Source organism: Pollachius pollachius, assembly GCF_949987615.1.
Source record: "Pollachius pollachius genome assembly, chromosome: 1".
Taxonomy (NCBI): domain Eukaryota; kingdom Metazoa; phylum Chordata; class Actinopteri; order Gadiformes; family Gadidae; genus Pollachius; species Pollachius pollachius.
In genome coordinates, this window is record NC_136934.1 from 50,844,464 (window position 1) to 50,865,155 (window position 20,692).

A 20,692-nucleotide genomic window follows, 5' to 3' on the forward strand; every position below is an offset into this window, starting at 1 on the left:
AGGAACAACAGTGACTCTGCTCAGTTATATTTATGCCTTGTGGTTTTTGCTTCGTTGGCTGATTCTCTGGTTCTCAGGTTTGGTGATTCTTCTACCCTTTTTGTGTTTCCTCATTCTGTTTAAGGCAGGTTGGCCTTAGGCCAATGTGAGCGCTGATCCAGACCTTCAGCCGTGCTCCTCCTCTTCCTGGATGTGATGGCGTTGCTGTGTAAACAGTACTGTCTGAGGCATGGTGTTCTTATGGAAGCAGTACTGTCTGGATGGTGTTGCTATTGAAACAGTACTGTCTGATTGATGGTGTTGCTATGGAATCAGTACTGTGGGTGATTGTGTTGCTATGGAAACAGTACTGTCTGGTTGATGGTGTTGCTATGGAATCAGTACTGTGGGTGATGGTGTTGCTATGGAAACAATACTGTCTGGGTGATGTTGTTGCTGTGTAAACAGTACTGTCTGGGTGATTGTGTTGCTATGGAAACAGTGCTGTCTGGGTGTCTCACCAGGCAAAGTGAGGTTCAGGGAGGGGCTTGCAGAGCAGCAGGTTGAGCTGGGAGGCGTCCTTCAGGCAGGCCTGCCATTGGTTGAAGCTGTGAGCGACGACACCATCTGAAAGCTGTTCACTGTGTTTGGTATAATGCTGCTCGCCTTCACACACGGACGGACGAACGGACGGACAGACGGACGGACGGACAGACGGACGGACGGACGGACGGACAGACAGACAGAAGGAGAGACAGACAGACAGACGGAGAGACAGACTAAGCGTTTGAGCGGCTCCTTGGACCAGCGGTTGCACCTTGACACTGACGAGCTCCAGACCGGCCCGTCCACCTCCTCCACCTCACCCCCCCTCTGGCCCAGCAGCAGCCCGTACAACACCTGCCGGACGGGCCGTGAGGTGAGGTTGGAGCTCTGCAGGTCGTAGCGCTCCACCTGGGTTGGCAATATCTTCCTCTTGTGAACCAACAGGTCCAGAATGTCAGCCCCCAGCTCTCCTCTGGCCAGGGGCGTGCGGACCCAGTCGGGGACGCAGCTCAACAACTCAGCAGGCAGCAACAGAACGGTTCCCTCACTGAAGAACCCCCGCAGAGAGGAGCTGGGGAGCCGGTACTCCAGCGTGGACTTCTGCACCTCCGTCTGCACCTCCGTCCGTGCCCGTTGACTCATGTTGGGCATGAGATCCAGCGCTGCTGTCAAGGTGTCTTCTGTCGCCTGGAAGCCTCTCATCCACCTCAGGAGTCTCTCCAGGCGGGCGGTCTGAGACAACTCCGTCTGTCTTCCTGCAAGAACATTTTGGTCCCACTTTATTTCTTTGAGGTTGACGACCAACGAGGCGAAGACGGGAAGCAGCTGGCGGTCGATGTTGAAGAAGGTGCAGAAGCTGGACGTGGTGTATCACCTGCAAGGGATGTACCTCCTGGCCCCACTTGTTTTATCTGAGTCCCACATGAAGTGATCTAGGTGCAGAACCCCCTCTGGAAGGTCGTAGATGTAGAAGTCAGTGTCTGCGGACAGCACCGGGCAGCACCACCCTCTGGCCAGGGCAGCCAGCTGGCCGTCGGCCTCTCTGAAGCACCTGACCAGCGATACCTCCATATCGCTCAGCCTCTGTTCGAACACCCACAAGATGAAGTTGGGAAGGATGTCCCTCCTCTTGCCCGTCAGAGCGGCGCCCTGGGCCCTACGGACCTTCCCTCTGGCCCGCACACACACACACACACACACACACTCACACACACACACACACACACAGGGACACACCGGCACTAGGAGTGGCAATCGTACTTGAGCACGGTACAGGTGTGAAACGGACTTGGGCACGGTACAGATGGCCTAGTCTGAGTGCGCCCTGTTAATTGACATTGCTAAACTTAACATCACTGAAGACATATATTCACTGATTTATCTTTACTTTGCTTAGCATTTTTTTTTACCCACTTATAGCTGTACTACACTACATTCTAATTAACAATGTGTGATGCATGGACCACAAACAACCGAAAAGTTTCAGGACATTTTTTTAAAATTATTTTAAATAACTTATTACACTCTCAAATTCGGGTTCAAAGTATCGATGAACTCCATAAAGTGTAAAGGTACTCATGTGGGGAATCTTTAAATGGCTAAAATATGGTCTACCTCGATACATAAACGAAAGATGCTCAAGAATATTTAAACAGAAATTAACTCTATTAATTGTGAAAATAAAAACACAAAAAATAAGCAGAAAGGTCAGCTCTAATGAATTGTATTCAAAAATACTATGAAGTATGCTCAGAGTTTAGACCTCTTCATTTTGAGAATCAATGTACGTCGAGGTTGATAGATGCAGAAGCTGAGAACTTGACGTCTTGCCCAACGTAACGTAACGTCTTGCTTGATTTACAAAAATCAATAAAATCTAATAATCTGGTTGACAACTCAACGTGTGACTTAGGGGGGTCCTTTGATGATCATGTTTAATAAACGAAATTCATTCAAAATTTATTTCGCTGGTTTTTCAATTTCTATGATTAGTGGGAATTAAGGGCGCCATTAGAGGGCGCCCCAAACACATTTGTCGCCCAAGGCATACTTATTACACCCGTGTCTCCTTCAACCCTACAGCTGTGGTCAGGATATGGTCTCCATGGTTACAGGTCCAGGGGTGCATGGTGGTGTAGGGGCCCTCCTGTGTTTGAGGACGATGCACAGGGATGGTGGGAATAGCAGCTGCTCTCAGCCTAGTCTCGCCCTTTTTGGTCTCGACTAACCGGTCTGCCTCCAAATGTCCTGCAGAGTGACGTCACTTTAGGTATTCTTAATGAATCGAACATTAAGCTTCCCAATGGTGTGTTCTTTGTTTGTGTTTGATTAAGATCCCCTCACATGTTTTTTTGTCATTGTAATCTTTGATTAGTCAGATTGCTCCTGCCGGTTTGAGCCAACCGTTTGGTTCTCCTCCCGGCGTCGGTGGGGAGGAGAACATCTGTTCTCCTTTCTCTGAGCGATTGGAGCCTCCTCATGCAGCTCAGGAAACCGTGGTGGAGACTTTAGGACAACACGGAGGAAAGAGCGGACAAGCTGCTGACATGTTCTGAGTTTATTGATTCATATCGTGGATTGCAGTGAATAAGTGCATAGTAAAAACAATGTCTATATATATGTACATACACACATATATATATGTATATATATGTATATGTTTATTGAAAGATCGATCATCAGATTTTATTAATAAACCCTGTCATACCAACTAGCTTTTATTAATCTATTAATTAAGGAAATTCAAAGGAAGATCGCCTTCCTTCTCACTCCCACCCCTCCCTCTCCTGCTTCCTCCCCAGTTCTGGGATTCTGGACTGGTCCTTCCTGTCTTTGGTTCTGTAGCATGTTCTAACCGTCACCCTAGGCCTATCAGAGCCCTGATCCAGGCCTTCAGCCCCGCCCAGCTCCTCCTCCTCCCCGTCCAGGGTGTTGAGGTGAAGGGTGTCGAGGCGCTCCATGCTGGCCCTCAGCTGGGCCTCAGGCCCCCCAGCTCTCCTGTTGGCCCCGGGGTCTGGCTGGGTCACTGCTTCCAGGAGCCTCCTGTACAGTCTGCTGAACTGGTCGTCCTGTACGATGTCCTCTGGTTCTCTCTCCTGGAGCTGCTTCTGCCGCCAGTGCACCAGCCTGCCCTGGTACAACCTGGACCAACCCGTCTGGGATTAATGAAGCACTTATCTTATCTTTAAACTACATTCTGTTAACCCAACCCTCAACTTTCTCTTTCACAAAAGTGTAGACGATAAACTGTCTCAGTATCACTGTTACAATACCACAGTCTTGTGATGGTATTCTGTTCTTTAAAGTTACTTCTGACTTGAACTTTATATGATGGGCTCACTATGGAATAAGTAATGACTAATTATGGTTTTGCTATGGAAACAGTACTGACTAGGTGATGGTGTTACTATAGAAACAGGGCTGTCTGGGTGAGTGTAACTATGGAAACAGGACTGTCCAGGTGATGGTGTTGCTATGGAGACGGTACTGTCTGGGTGTCTCACCAGGCGAAGTGGGGTTCAGGGAGGGGCTTGCAGAGCAGCAGGTTGAGCTGGGAGGCGTCCTTCAGGCAGGCCTGCCATTGGTTGAAGCTGTGAGCCACGACACCATCCAGAGGCTTAGAGAGGTGATTGGTATACCCCTGCCAGCCTACACACACACACACACACACACACACACACACACACACACACACACTTTAAGTTGCGCTTTCCTGATATAAGATATATCCCTGCCAGCCTACACACAAACATAAGCATGTACACATAGGGAGGGAGTAATGAGTGAGGAAGGTACTTTACTTGAAATGCAACAAGTGCTACCTACCTGTTGTCCGTCGGTTCAGTTCTCCTTGGACCATGACCATCAGCAGAGCTTTGAGGACCGTCGGCTCAGGGCTGGCCCTCCTCAGCCAGTAGCGGGTCACAGCCACTTGGAGGCGCAGGTGATCCGGAACTCCCTCCAGCGTCTCTTCCTCCACGCCCAGAGTCTCCAGACACACCTGCAGCCTCACAGCGCGGTCTGCCTGGGAAGTGGGTACAAACCACATGTCCATTTGAAGGATAACTAAACACACAGATTGCAGATTAGTTAGCATTCGATGGCTCCCTCTACAAGTTAAACACTGCTATTGTCATTGTGTGACAGGGCTACCTGCTCCCCTGCTGATACGTTTATCGGACACACCTGTCCTCTGCTTAATGAAAGAGAATTGAATGGGTGTTTACGGAGCCTGCTAGTCTGGTTCTACCCTTCTATCTTGCATGGGAGCCAGCAGCCTTTCCACAATGAAAAAAGAATGAAAAGCATTTTTTTAAATTTGGTTCATTAAAAGTTTACTGTTTCTCATCCCTGAATTAAGTAATAAAACTAAAATATTAATTACACCGAGGTAGTTCTTAAACAAGTTGACAGTATCGTGTAGAGTGAGAAGTTGGACGGATTTGATATGAATGATGTGTTGCTATGACAAAAGAAACAGTTGTGTATGATATAATGTCTGGTATATATCCCTAACCCTAATTAAGTTACACAAAACAAACTTATCGGTTTCTCATTATATAGCCTAGCTCTACAGCGAGTTAGCCTAGCCCTTTTCTTTGTTTGGAGCTAACCATGCCAGCTGCCAGCGTCCATCCATTATACATCTATGCTCCATCTATTATCCATCCATCATCCAGCTGAATGAGTCCGTAGGCCTACCTGGGGCAGAGACTCCAGCCTCAGCGTCTGAGCGGCTCCTTGGACCAGCGGTTGCACCTTGACACTGACGGGCTCCAGACCGACCCGGTCCACCTCCTCCACCTCACCCCCCCTCTGGCCCAGCAGCAGCCCGTACAACACCTGCCGGATGGGCCGCGAGGTGAGGTTGGAGCTCTGTAGGTCGCTGCGCTCCACCTGGATCCGCAAAATCTTCCTCCTGTGCATCAGTATGTCAGCCCCCAGCTCTCCTCTGGCCAGGGACGCACAGACCCACGCAGGGACCCAGCTCAACTCAGCAGGCAGCTGCGGAATGGTGGCCTGACTGAAGAACCCCCGCAGAGAGGAGCTGGGGAGCCGGTACTCCAGCGTGGACTCCCTCAGCATATTCCTCACCTCTGTCTGAGTGTCTTGACTCATGCTGGGCATGAGTTCCATCACTGCTGTCAAGGTGTCTTCTGTCGTCTGGTCTGTCCTGGCTCCCAGCCAGCTCAGGAGGCCCAGCAGCTTAGCGGCATTGAAGTTCATGTTAGGACTTCCCGCTGGAACGTATCTGTTCCAAACAATATCTCTGACGAAGTGTACCTTGACCAGCGAGGCGAAGACGGGCAGCAGCTGGCGGTCGATATTGAACACGGTGCAGAACCTGGTCATGGTGTATAGCTTGCAGTGGATTTCACTGTTGGCCGGACTTTTTTTAACTGATTTCCAGAAGTGATCCAGGGGCAGAACCCCCTCTGGAAGGTCATAGATATAGAAGTCAGTGTCTCCGGACAGCACCGGGCAGCACCACTCTTTGGCAAGGGCAGCGAGCCGGCCGTCGGCCTCTCCAAAGCACTTGACCTGCTGCACCCCAAGGTCTTTCAGCGTCTGCTCAAAAACTGACATGACAGATGGGGGATAGATGCCCATTTTCGTGCCAGTCAGAGCGGCAGTTATATTCTTGAGAAGGGTGCATTGACGGTCCATCCTGGTTTTGAGTTGGATGTCGCTGGTGCCCAAGCCTCCGTCAATCACAACGTATGCTGTGATTCCACAGTTGTCCAGAGTCTTGAAAAAAGCCTGGACCTCCGCCTGGAAGGCCAGGTACTCCCCGCCACGGTTCTGGTCCAGATTGGTCATGTTATACAGGTAGTAGGCCAGATTACAGCCATCTACCACCAGCTTGCTGTTACTGAATCTGAAGTCCTGGTAGATATTGATATTATTTCCCTCCAGCAGCAACAACAGGCCCTTCACCCCCATTATGACTGACGGGTCACGTTCTAACTTCACCTGTCAATGGTGACTGGATACCTTCAAACTTCTATGGTGACTGGACTCAGAGGATCCCAGCTCCTTTATACACCAACAAAAACACATACCCGCACTGGGAGTGGCTTCTCAGTTCTCTGTCAGTTTCGCTTCTGGACATTTCCAAGGTATCACATCATCAACTCCATCAACTCCGCCTTGCTTCCTGGGCCAATGAAGCATTGCAGCAGAAAGCGTAGAGCCTCAGTAGCCCAATACAGTGGGCCTATATTAGGGAATCAATCCCGTTGGTCAAACCTCCCCACACAGACGCACATTGTTGTTAAAAGGCATTACAAAATAGATGAATATGCCAACGTTTAATGACAGTTCGTGACAACGTTTAATGACATGACTGTTTGGGGTAGGTCAGAGTCGCTCATGCGTTTGACATGTTTTACAACAATGATGCCCGCCAGGAATGTCCCGACGACGAAATGAAAGTAAAATGTAGAGTAGCGATACTCTGATACTAATTCAACTGTTTCCAACTGGATGGTCAGGTTTCAAAGTTTCCCCAATGGGTTCTACATTGAACTCGTAGATTAGTATGGAAGGCCATGAGCGCAAAAAACGTCTTAGAAATGTTGCGTTAACACGACTGAATTTTGCGCGTTAACACAAAGAGTGTGTGTTAACACCTTTAAACAAGTGTTAACAGGTCATTTTTATTGACGGCCAATGGATGAAATGTTTTTTAGGCCTATCATGTAATATTTGTACAAACTGACAGATTTTTGGCCTACAATGGTCTGTAACAGCGGATTGTTCTATTCTTGTCTTCTAAGGGTTTTAGAAGATTACAGCATGTAAAGATATGTTGTTCCTTGCCAAGGCTGCTTTAATGTTTCCCCCATGGTGACAGGATAGGTCAAGCTCTAACCTCAACTATCAACGGTGACTGGATAGGTTCTAACTTCTATGGTGACTGGACTCACCCAGAGAGGATCCCAGCTCCTTTATACACCAACACACACATATACCCGCACTGGGAGTGGCTCCTCAATTCTCTGCAAGTTTCGCTTCTGAACATTTCCAAGGTATCACATCGTCAACTCTATAACAACTGTCATATCCTGGTCCCATGAAGCAATGCAGACGAAAGCGTATAGCCTTCTGTACTGATGTGTGGAGCCCAATACAGTGGGCCTATATTAGGGAATGAATCCCGTTGGTCAGACTTCTTTATGGTACGGCCGAACCCCTTCAGGGGCCCCTGGACACTCTAAACTCAGAGCCCCCCCCTCATACACTTTACGACTCAGATTGTAATTGTAAATAGTAATTAATTTACATCTTAAAAATACATTTTTGATTATTTTGTAATGTATTATGGCAAGATATATCATTAAATAGTCAGAGGCCACTCAGTCACGCATTGTGGTTGAGAGGCTGTATGAATAGATTCATACCAGTAGCGCCTAATGGTCTTTCAAAGAGGGGAAGCTCATTTTCGGCCTACATCACAAAAATTGCAAATAATTTATCTGTAAATTCTGCTCTCTGTTCCTTTTCAAGGAAATGCTCTGGGTCACACCAACAAGCTGTCTTTTCCAGTGACTATACCATTTTCCTCTCAACGGCCAGCAGAGCTAGGCTGCTTGAACGGCCTTGGCCCATGTGTTACGGGTGTAGGACTTGAGCCGCTTTAAACAGGAGAAGCTCCATTCTACACCTGCAGATGTAGCTCCAATTGTTGCCACTAATGAGAACAGTTTGTAAAGCTGAGGCATTGCACTGTCCAACTCCATGTTTTTAGAAACACCAAGAAATCACACAGCTTTTCTCTGTCACCCTGCAAGTCCTGATCTGAATACAGGACTTGAAGTTCGGACCTCAAGCTCCCTGAATCAAAGTGATGGCCAACTACCAAAATTATATTAAACAGAGGGAAATTCCCACAAGGCAATATGGGAATTCTGTTAAACTGAAACGAGGAATTGTGTGTATAAGTGTTTGAAATGTACGATGAAAATTGTCTAGCAATTTCGCCAAGGAAATATTGTGAAAAAGGTTGCAGTTTGTCTTTCGACTCGCTTGCAAAATCCGCGATGGGACTGAGGACTAAAGAGAGCTCCGGCGACGTCTTATAGTTCAAAATCGCTGTCAATCAAACGGCAACTCAAGTCTTTCGCAGACTCTCCAATCATCACGCAGAAGGCCAGCGTCCCGGCCTGCCCACTCCTCCATTCACCCCCGGAGACCCTGAGCGTCCGTGGGAGGGACATAATCACAGCATTATCTAATAACCGTCGACTTTAGACACTAAAAGATGCTGGTCGATGCAGCCCCATTGAAGTTCGATTGACGCTGAGCTTCAACAGGCAAATGCACTGTGATACTACGGGAATGTATGAGAAGGATATCGAGTCAGTCGACCTGTGATAAGCAGCTGATTCTGAACAAACTCGTCTTCGAGATGGATGTGTTCTAACACATTTTTAGTCAATGAAATGTTAACACAACAGTATATATTCGACCATTTCATTTTTAAAAATTTAGGGGAAGCCGAGCTTCCCTTGCAGTTTTAGAGAAATCGCCGCTGAGTCATACGCCAACGTTTTCATGGTAGGTCGGACTTCCTCAGGAGTTCAGGGGAGGTCAAACATTTGAAAAGTTTTACAATAATGACGCCCGCCAGGAATGTCCCGACATCGAAAATGAAAGTAAAATGTAGAGTAGCATAGCTTAGGAGACGGTCGGGCAACAGCATTCCTCCATAGAGCCTTTGTTCAGTCAGTATTTATACACAACAGGTGAATTACAAACTAGCCTACACTAGCCCTCACTAAGCTTCGCTTCGGGACATTCCAAAGATATCACATCATCAACCCCATATCCTGGTCCCAGGAAGCAATGCAGCAGAAAGCGTATAGCCTACTGTACTGATGTGTGTGAGTGTACAGTATCAGTAGCCCTACACAGTGGGCCTTTATTAGGGATGAATCCTGTCGGTCACACTTCTTCATGGTACGGCCGGACCCCGTCAGGGGCCCCTGGACACTCCTAGACTCAGAGCGAGAGATTCTTAGATCTGAGATCAGAGATTTTTATTAATTTACATCTTAGAAATACATTTCATATAATGTTGAAATGTATTTTGGCAAGATGTATCATTATATATCACAGAATAGTCAAAGGTCTTCGCCACGCATTCGCACAATTTGTTAAGAGGCTTTATAAAATAGATTCATACGCCAACGTTTTCAGGAAGTCGGAGTTCCTCACGCGTTTGACAAGTTTTACAACAACGACGCCCGCCAGGAATGTTCCGACTTCGCAAAATGAAAGTGATTTGTCGAGTAGCATAGCTCAAAACACCAAGATCCAAAGGACACAGCAAGGCGACACCCTCATTTAACAGCTGCACTATTGCCCCCACCCCTGGACCTCTGCCCCTTCCTGCTCACAACCACCCTTCCCTCTCCTGCTTCCTCCCCAGTTCTGCCCAGTCGGCCTCTCCAAAGCACCTGACCAGCGATACCTCCATATCGCTCAGCGTCTGTTCGAACACCCACAAGATGAGGTTGGAAAGGATGTCTCTCCTCTTGCCCGTCAGAGCGGCGCCCTGGGCCCTACGTACCTTCCCTCTGGCCCGCACACACACACACACGCACACACACGCACACACACACACAAACACACACACACACACACACACACTCAGGGACATACCCGCACTGGGAGTGGCTCCTCAATTCTCTGCAAGTTTCGCTTCTGAACATTTCCAAGGTATCACATCGTCAACTCTATAACAACTGTCATATCCTGGTCCCATGAAGCAATGCAGACGAAAGCGTATAGCCTTCTGTACTGATGTGTGGAGCCCAATACAGTTGGCCTATATTAGGGAATGAATCCCGTTGGTCAGACTTCTTTATGGTACGGCCGGACCCCTTCAGGGGCCCCTGGACACTCTAAACTCAGAGCCCCCCCCTCATACACTTTACGACTCAGATTGTAATTGTAAATAGTAATTAATTTACATCTTAAAAATACATTTTTGATTATGTTGTAATGTATTTTGGCAAGATATATCATTAAATAGTCAGAGGCCACTCAGTCACGCATTGTGGTTGAGAGGCTGTATGAATAGATTCATACCAGTAGCGCCTAATGGTCTTTCAAAGAGGGGAAGCTCATTTTCGGCCTACATCACAAAAATTGCAAATAATTTATCTGTAAATTCTGCTCTCTGTTCCTTTTCAAGGAAATGCTCTGGGTCACACCAACAAGCTGTCTTTTCCAATGACTTTACCATTTTCCTCTCAACGGCCAGCAGAGCTAGGCTGCTTGAACGGTCTTGGCCCATGTGTTATGGGTGTAGGACTTGAGCCGCTTTAAACAGGAGAAGCTCCATTCTACACCTGAAGATGTAGCTCCAATTGTTGCCACTAATGAGAACAGTTTGTAAAGCTGAGGCATTGCACTGTCCAACTCCATGTTTTTAGAAACACCAAGAAATCACACAGCTTTTCTCTGTCACCCTGCAAGTCCTGATCTGAATACAGGACTTGAAGTTCAGAGCTCAAGCTCCCTGAATCAAAGTGATGGCCAACTACCAAAATTATATTAAACAGAGGGAAATTCCCACAAGGCAATATGGGAATTCTGTTAAACTGAAACGAGGAATTGTGTGTATAAGTGTTTGAAATGTACGATGAAAATTGTCTAGCAATTTCGCCAAGGAAATATCGTGAAAAAGGTTGCAGTTTGTCTTTCGACTAGCTTGCAAAATCCGCGATGGGACTGAGGACTAAAGAGACCTCCGGCGACGTCTTAGAGTTCAAAATCGCTGTCAATCAAACGGCAACTCAAGTCTTTCGCAGACTCTCCGATCAGCACGCAGAAGGCCAGCGTCCCGGCCAGCCCACTCCTCCATTCACCCCCGGAGACCCTGAGCGTCCGTGGGAGGGACATTATCACAGCATTATCTAATGACCGTCGACTTTAGACACTAAAAGATGCTGGTCGATGCAGCCCCATTGAAGTTCGATTGACGCTGAGCTTCAACAGGCAAATGCACTGTGATACTACGGGAATGTATGAGAAGGATATCGAGTCAGTCGACCTGTGATAAGCAGCTTATTCTGAACAAACTCGTCTTCGAGATGGACGTGTTCTAACACATTTTTAGTCAATGAAATGTTAACACAACAGTATATATTCGACCATTTCAATTTTGAAAATTTAGGGGAAGCCGAGCTTCCCTTGCAGTTTTAGAGAAATCGCCCCTGATTCATACGCCAACGTTTTCATGGTAGGTCGGACTTCCTCAGGAGTTCAGGGGAGGTCAAACATTTGAAAAGTTTTACAATAATGACGCCCGCCAGGAATGTCCCGACATCGAATATGAAAGTAAAATGTAGAGTAGCATAGCTTAGGAGACGGTCGGGCAACAGCATTCCTCCATAGAGCCTTTGTTCAGTCAGTATTTATGCACAACAGGTTTATTACAAACTAGCCTACACTAGCCCTCACTAAGCTTCGCTTCGGGACATTCCAAAGATATCACATCATCAACCCCATATCCTGGTCCCATGAAGCAATGCAGCAGAAAGCGTATAGCCTACTGCACTGATGTGTGTGAGTGTACAGTATCAGTAGCCCTACACAGTGGGCCTTTATTAGGGATGAATCCCGTCGGTCACACTTCTTCATGGTACGGCCGGACCCCGTCAGGGGCCCCTGGACACTCCTAGACTCAGAGCGAGAGATTCTTAGATCTGAGATCAGAGATTTTTATTAATTTACATCTTAGAAATACATTTCATATAATGTTGAAATGTATTTTGGCAAGATGTATCATTATATATCACAGAATAGTCAAAGGTCTTCGCCACGCATTCGCACAATTTGTTAAGAGGCTTTATAAAATAGATTCATACGCCAACGTTTTCAGGAAGTCGGAGTTCCTCACGCGTTTGACAAGTTTTACAACAACGACGCCCGCCAGGAATGTTCCGACTTCGCAAAATAAAAGTGAAATGTCGAGTAGCATAGCTCAAAACACCAAGATCAAAGGACACAGCAAGGCGACACCCTCATTTAACAGCTCACTATTGCCCCCACCCCTGGACCTCTGCCCCTTCCTGCTCACAACCACCCTTCCCTCTCCTGCTTCCTCCCCAGTTCTGCCCAGTCGGCCTCTCCAAAGCACCTGACCAGCGATACCTCCATATCGCTCAGCGTCTGTTCGAACACCCACAAGATGAGGTTGGTAAGGATGTCTCTCCTCTTGCCCGTCAGAGCGGCGCCCTGGGCCCTACGGACCTTCCCTCTGGCCCGCACACACACACACACACACACACACACACACACACACACACGCACACACACACACACACACACACACACACACACACACACACACACACACACACACACACTCAGGGACACACCTGCACTAGGAGTGGCTCCTTAGTTCTCTCTAGGTTTCAATTTCCTGACATCAACATGATATGACCTCATCAACTCCAACAACTTTAATAACCTGGTCACTTGTCACATTAAATTCAGATTTACGTAGTCGTCCCTGACCAATGAAGCGAGGACAAGCAGCAGATGGCGGTCGATGTTGAAGAGGGCTCAGAAGCTTGATGTGTTGTATAGCTTTTAGGGGATGTAGCCTCTGGCGAGACTGGTCTTAAATGAGTCCCAACTAACTGGGTTCGACCCGGTTCTTGAGGGTGTCCAGTTTAGTGTCACTGTTGCCCGAGCCTCCATCCATCAACACGTACGGTTTGATTCCACGGTCGGCCAGAGTCTTGAAGAAAGCCTGGACCTCCGTCTGGAAGGCCAGGTACTCCCGGCCGTGGTTCTGGTCCTGGTTGGCCATGTTGTAGAGGAGGTGGGCCAGGCTACTGCTGTCCACCACTAGCTTGCTGTCACTGAAGCGGACGTCCTGGTAGATCTGGCTGTAGTCCTCCAGCAGCGAGCACAAGCCCTTCACCCCAAAGGTGTGAAGGTAGGTCAGAACTAGAACTCTGATAGGTCAAGTTATAGATCTATGGTGACTGGACTTACCCAAAGAGGATCCCAGCTCCTTGATACACTAACTCACACACACACACACACACACACACACACACACACACACACACACACACACACACACACACACACACACACACACACACACACACACACACACTCAGGGACACACCTGCACTAGGAGTGGCTCCTTAGTTCTCTCTAGGTTTCAATTTCCTGACATCAACATGATATGACCTCATCAACTCCAACAACTGTAATAACCTGGTCACTTGTCACATCAAATTCAGATTTATGTAGTCGTCCCTGACCAATGAAGCGAGGATAAGCAGCAGATGGCGGTCGATGTTGAAGAGGGCTCAGAAGCTTGATGTGTTGTATAGCTTTTAGGGTATGTAGCTTATGGCGAGACTGGTCTTAACTGAGTCCCGACTAACTGGGTTCGACCCGCTTCTTGAGGGTGTCCAGTTTAGTGTCACTGTTGCCCGAGCCTCCATCCATCACCACGTACGGTTTGATTCCACGGTCGGCCAGAGTCTTGAAGAAAGCCTGGACCTCCGCCTGGAAAGCCAGGTACTCCCCGCCGTGGTTCTGGTCCTGGTTGGCCTGGTTGTAGAGGAGGTGGGCCAGGCTACTGCTGTCCACCACTAGCTTGCTGTCACTGAAGCGGACGTCCTGGTAGATCTGGCTGTAGTCCTCCAGCAGCGAGCACAAGCCCTTCACCCCCATGGTGTGAAGGTAGGTCAGAACTAGAACTCTGATAGGTCAAGTTATAGATCTATGGTGACTGGACTTACCCAAAGAGGATCCCAGCTCCTTGATACACTAACTCACACACACACACACACACACACACACACACAAACATGCAAACACCATCACTGGGAGTGGCTCCTTAGCTCTCTATAGGTTTCACTTTCCTGACATCAACAGGTTATGACATCCACTGTAATGCCCTGGTGTGCCTAGTGTATCGATGTTATAGTATCAGTATATAGGAGACATACAGTGGGGCAAAAAAGTATTTAGTCAGCCACCAATTGTGCAAGTTCTCCCACTTAAAAAGATGAGAGAGGCCTGTAATTTTCATCATAGGTATACCTCAGCTATGAGAGACAAAATGAAAAAATAAAAATTTAGAAAATCACATTTTTTAAAGAATTTATTTGCAGATTATGGTGGAAAATAAGTATTTGGTCAATAACCAAAGGTCATCTCAATACTTTGTTACATGCCCTTTGTTGGCAATGACAGAGGTCAAACGTTTTCTGTAAGTCTTTACAAGGTTTTCACACACTGCTGCTGGTATTTTTGCCCATTCCTCCATGCAGATCTCCTCTAGAGCAGTGATGTTTTTGGGCCTTCGCTGGGCAACACGAACTTTCAACTCCCTCCAAAGATTTTCTATGGGGTTGAGATCTGGAGACTGGCTAGGCCACTCCAGGACCATGAAATGCTTCTTACGAAGCCACTCCTTCGTTGCCCGGGCGGTGTGTTTGGGGTCATTGTCATGCTGAAAGACCCAGCCACGTTTCATCTTCAGTGCCCTTGCTGATGGAAGGAGGTTTTCACTCAAAATCTCACGATACATGGCCCCATTCATTCTTTCCGTCACACGGATCAGACGTCCTGGTCCCTTGGCAGAAAAACAGCCCTAAAGCATGATGTTTCCACCCCAATGCTTCACTGTAGGTATGGTGTTCTTTGGATGCAACTCAGCATTCTTTCTCCTCCAAACACGACGAGTTGAGTTTTTACCAAAAAGTTCTATTTTGGTTTCATCTGACCATATGACATTCTCCCAATCCTGTTCTGGATCATCCAAATGCTCTCTAGCAAACTTCAAACGGGCCCGGACATGCACTGGTTTTAGCAGGGGGACACGTCTGGCACTGCAGAATTTGAGTCCCTGGCGGCGTAGTGTGTTAGTGATGGTAGCCTTTGTTACTTTGGTCCCAGCTCTCTGGAGGTCATTCACTAGGTCCCCCCGTGTGGTTCTGGGATTTTTGTTCACCGTTCTTGTGATCATTTTGACCCCACAGGGTGAGATCTTGCGTGGAGCCCCAGATCGAGGGAGATTATCAGTGGTCTTGTATGTATTCCATTTCCTAATAATTGCTCCCACAGTTGATTTCTTCACACCACGCTGCTTACCTATTGCAGATTCAGACTTCCCAGCCTGGTGCAGGTCTACAATTGTGTTTCTGGTGTCCTTTGACAGCTCTTTGGTCTTGGCCATAGTGGAGTTTGGAGTGTGACTGTTTGAGGTTGTGGACAGGTGTCTTTTATACTGATAAGGAGTTCAAACAGGTGCCATTAATACAGGTAACGAGTGGAGGACAGAGGAGCCTCTTGCAGAAGAAGTTACAGGTCTGTGACAGCCAGAAATCTTGCTGGTTTGTAGGTGACCAAATACTTATTTTCCACCATAATTTGCAAATAAATTCTTAAAAAATCAGACAATGTGATTTTCTGGATTTTTTTTTTTCATTTTGTCTCTCATAGCTGAGGTTTACCTATGATGAAAATAACAGGCCTCTCTCGTCTTTTTAAGTGGGAGAACTTGCACAATTGGTGGCTGACTAAATACTTTTTTGCCCCACTGTATATTTGTGTATGAATTGAGTCACGTCGGTCACACTATTTTATGGATTAGGCTATGTGAGAGTATAAATAGATTTAATAGAGTGTAAATAGTGTGTGGTACGGAACTGCCCCACAGATATGATTCTCAGTGCATAATGGAATTCAACTGGCGTTGGGACAGGAGTCTTAGACCTCTCACAGCTCAATGTATTTTCAAGGCAGTCTTGTGTAAACCTTGACGTTAACACAAACCTGTCTCCTCGTATCAGCATCACCTGAGGCAAACATTGATGTTGCCATTATCTCCCCTGTTAATGTATCATCCCACGAAGCAGAAGGGCTGGCTCTAGCCCTTTGGTAGCCCTAGGCCAGATTGAGTTTTGCGGATTGCCTTCCAACAGCGAGTATTGCCCTGTTAAATGACATTACTATACTTAACATCACTGAAGACATATATTAACTAATTAACCTTTACTTTGCTTGGCATTCTTTTTACCCACTTCTAGCTGTACTATACTACATTGCAATAAACAATGTGTGATGCATGGAGAACAAACAACCAAAAAGTTTCTGAACATTTTATTTAAAATTATTTTAAATAACTTTTTTCGATTATGTTTTATTGATTTTCTGTTATCAAACAAAGAACAACACAGCACAGATCTTGTCAAGTTACAAAAGAGTAATGAGATATAAAGGTCACATAAATACATATTTGGATCATATAAGCATTGTTTACAGTGGAGTCATGTCAAAGGAAGAGACTATACAAACTATTTATTTGTGAAAACAAGGTGTGGGCGTTCTTTCTGCAAGAGCTCAGCAAGATCATTAGGAAGATAATCAAGAAAGGGTTGCCATACATCATAGAAAGCATTGGTGTTACCTTTTAAAACAGCACTAAGACGTTCCATAGGAAAAACACGAAATGTTTCTCTGTACCATTGTGTAACCGAGGGTGGCTTCTCCTGAATCCACTGGAACAGAATACATCGTCTTGCTAAAAGCAGAAGTTTATACAATAAAATCAACTGTCCAGTGGGTAGAGGGAGCTGTGCCGTAGTTACACTCAGAAGGAACAAAACTGGGTCCAACTTCATTTTTTTGTGAAAAATTGAGCTCCTTAGCAACGTTTTCCCAATATCTGGATATTAAAGGACATTGCCAAATACAGTGGTAGTAGGTTCCTATGTCTTTATTACACTTAAGACAGAGGGGGGAGAACTCAGGATTAATTTTGTGTAGAAATTGAGGAGTACGTTGTATTCTGTGTAATATTCTATATTGACTCTCCCTGAGTCTGTTGCATGTATATATTTTCTTAGCAGACATAAAAGCATTGGACCAGGCCTCTGTGCTAAGTTCAACCTCCAAGTCCTTTTCCCATAGATCCCTCGCTCTGTCAGAATTAACAGAGTTAAAAGGCATTAATTTTTCATAAAAAAGAGAAATAAATTTCTTGTCATTGAGGGTATTCAAATTAAAATGAAGAAGGAAGCTTTCAATAGGACTCAACATTGGTTGATCATTCGGTAATTTAAGATTAGAATTTACAAAATGCCTCACTTGGAGAAAACCAAAGAAGTGGTAACGTGATACTTTGTACCTATTCTGAATTTGAGTGAATGACATGAAATTACCGTTTTCAAATCAATCAGAAACAAATCTTAGGTCCTTTGAGAACCAATCATCGAAAATAGTCACTCCAATGCCTGGGGGAAAAGCTTTGTTCCTAGTTAAAGATTGTAACGCTGATGAAAACTCTCTTTGGCCAATGTGTTTAGTGATGTCACGCCAAATCCTAAGTGTGTTAAGCATAATAAAGTTAGTTTTAACCTCTGCTGGAAGTTCACCTAAGGCAGTTGAGGTAAGGCTAAAAATAGATAGAGGGGTGCAACACCAAGCATCTACGGGGGGCTCCCCTTGATGTAGAAAATGTCAGCCTGATATTATACGGGCGTGACAAGCCCAATTGTAGTATAGAAAATGAGGGAATGCCTGACCCCCCCGTCTATTGGTAATTGCAATAACTTCATCTTTATTCTAGCTTTCTTTCCGTGCCATATGAATTTAGACAACAATCGTTCAATATCCAAGATTACTTTCCTATTGATCTTTAATGGCAGCATCTGCATAGGGTACAATATCCTGGGAAGTCCATTCATCTTAATTAAGCTTATTCTACCCATCCAGGAAAATGGGAGATCAAACCACCTGTCAAGGTCACCTTTAATTTTTGTCAACGTAACTTTGAAATTTAATTTGTACAGCTCCTTAATATCTGCTGATACTTTGATGCCCAGGTAAGTAAAACCTGAGACCGACCACCTGAAAGGGAAATTGACAGGGGCCGCCCAGGGCCCACAGCCACCTAATGGTAAGGCCTCTGACTTGTTGTAGTTAACTTTATACCCCGATATCTGGCCAAATTGATTAATGATTGATATTAAGGTAGGGATGGAGTTCTCAGGGTTTGTAATTAACAATAATATATCGTCAGCATAGAGTGAAATCCTGTATTCAATGTCTCCTAATTTGACACCAGAAAGCCCCTGGTGGGTCCTTATAACTTCTGCAAGAGGCTCGAGGGCGAGTGCAAATAATAAAGGCGAAAGGGGGCAGCCCTGACGCGTACCCCTGCACAAGGGGAAAGCATCAGACACTGAACCATTCACAAGGACCCTCGCAGCCGGAGACTTGTACAACACTCTGACCCACTCAACAAAGCCTGCACCCAAACCAAACCTGTGAAGAACATCGAATAGTTTTGAGTTACCTCGCGAATCAGAGCTGCGGTGTTCACCGTCGGGGAGGGCTCCTCTCCATCTGCTCCTCCGAAGCGGAAAGATAATGGCGACACCGTTTTTTGGCTAGCAGTTGCAGCATTAGCCATTCCTCGTTTGTTGATTTTCGTCTGTTTCGACATTACTTGTTGTCAGAATTGTACTTTTTCTGCTTGCCGCTAGTTCTTACACTACTGAGTTTATGCAATTAGAAAATGGGAGCGATAACGAATCGAATGCTGGCGGTCGATTTTGAAGACATCGGAGAAGCTGGACGCGGTGTATCGCTTGCAGGGGATGTAACTTCTGGCCTGACTCGTCTCATCTGAATCCCACTGGAAGTGTCTGAGGGGCAGAACCCCTGCCGGAAGGTCGTAGATGTAGAAGTCAGTGTCTGTGGACAGCACCGGGCAGCACCACTCTCTGGCCAGGGCAGCCAGCTGGCCGTCGGCCTCTCTGAAGCCCCTGACCAGCGGCACCTTCATGTCGTTCAGCGTCTGTTCGAACACTGTTGTGGTAAAGCGGGGAAAGATGCCCTTCTTCTTGCCCGTCAGAGCGTCAGGGATCTTCTGGAGAACGGCTCTTTTACGGTTCATCTTGGTGTGCAGTTTGATGTCACTGCCACCCGTGCCTCCGTCCATCACAACGTATGCTTCGATTCGACAGCTGTCCAGATTCTTGAAAAAAGACTGGACCTTCGCCTGGAAAGCCAGGTACTCCCCGCCGTGGTTCTCGTCCAGGTTGTATAGTTCATAGGCCAGGTTAGTGCCGTCCACCAGCAGCTTGCTGTCCCTGAAGCGGATGTCCTGGTAGATCTGGCTGTAGTCCTCCAGCAGCGACCACAAGCCCTTCACCCCCATGGCGACTGACAGATCAAGTTGTAACTTCACCTATCTATGGTGACTAGACTAACCGAGAGAGGATTCCAGCTCCTTTATACACCAACACACACGCACACAAAGACATGCAAACACAAACACGCAAACACACGTATTGGGAGTGGCTCCTTAGATCAATATAAGTTTCGCTTCTGGACATTCCAAAGATATCACATCATCAACCCCATATCCTGGTCCCAAGAAGCAATGCAGCAGAAAGCGTATAGCCTACTGTACTGATGTGTGTGAGTGTACAGTATCAGTAGCCCTACACAGTGGGCCTTTATTAGGGATGAATCCTGTCGGTCACACTTCTTCATGGTACGGCCGGACCCCTTCAGGGGCCCCTGGACACTCCTACAAACATAACACAATTGTGTGTATAAGTGTTTGAAATGTACGATGAAAATTGTCTAGCAATTTCACCAAGGAAATATCGTGAGAAAGGTTGCAGTTTGTCTTTCGACTCGCTTGCAAAATCCGCGATGGGACTGAGGACTAAAGAGAGCTCCGGCGACGTCTTATAGTTCAAAATCGCTGTCAATCAAACGGCAACTCAAGTCTTTCGCAGACTCTCCAATCATCACGCAGAAGGCCAGCGTCCCGGCCAGCCCACTCCTCCATTCACCCCCGGAGACCCTAAGCGTCCTTGGGAGGGACATAATCACAGCATTATCTAATGACCGTCGACTTTAGACAATAAAAGATGCCGGTCGATGCAGCCCCATTGAAGTTCGATTGACGCTGAGATTCAACAGGCAAATGCACTGTGATACTACGGGAATGTATGAGAAGGATATCGAGTCAGTCGACCTGTGATAAGCAGCTGATTCTGAACAAACTCGTCTTCGAGATGGACGTGTTCTAACACATTTTTAGTCAATGAAATGTTAACACAACAGTATATATTCGACCATTTCAATTTTGAAAATTTAG

General features: G+C 46.6%; 1 protein-coding gene and 1 pseudogene across 2 annotated transcripts in view; both read right to left on the reverse strand.

Annotated features, from left to right (window-relative positions):
• LOC307072613 (single-strand DNA endonuclease ASTE1-like) overlaps positions 1 to 6,548 on the reverse strand; it is a 38,068-nt gene extending 31,520 nt beyond the window's left edge. The window contains exons 1-4 of the mRNA XM_079731982.1: positions 5,227 to 6,548; positions 4,351 to 4,549; positions 4,029 to 4,173; positions 2,585 to 3,666 (exon numbers count right to left, since the gene is read on the reverse strand). Of these exons, the coding sequence (XP_079588108.1) occupies positions 3,291 to 3,666; positions 4,029 to 4,173; positions 4,351 to 4,549; positions 5,227 to 6,468 (1,962 nt within the window). The 5' untranslated portion in view covers positions 6,469 to 6,548 and the 3' untranslated portion in view covers positions 2,585 to 3,290. The remainder of the gene's footprint in view (positions 1 to 2,584; positions 3,667 to 4,028; positions 4,174 to 4,350; positions 4,550 to 5,226) is intronic.
• Positions 497 to 19,825, reverse strand: LOC307091938 (single-strand DNA endonuclease ASTE1-like; annotated as a pseudogene). Its single transcript has 3 exons — positions 19,155 to 19,825; positions 760 to 1,381; positions 497 to 645 (listed from the first exon to the last, which is right to left on the reverse strand). The product of its transcript is annotated as a single-strand DNA endonuclease ASTE1-like (transcript).
• Between the last annotated feature and the right edge of the window lie 867 nt (positions 19,826 to 20,692).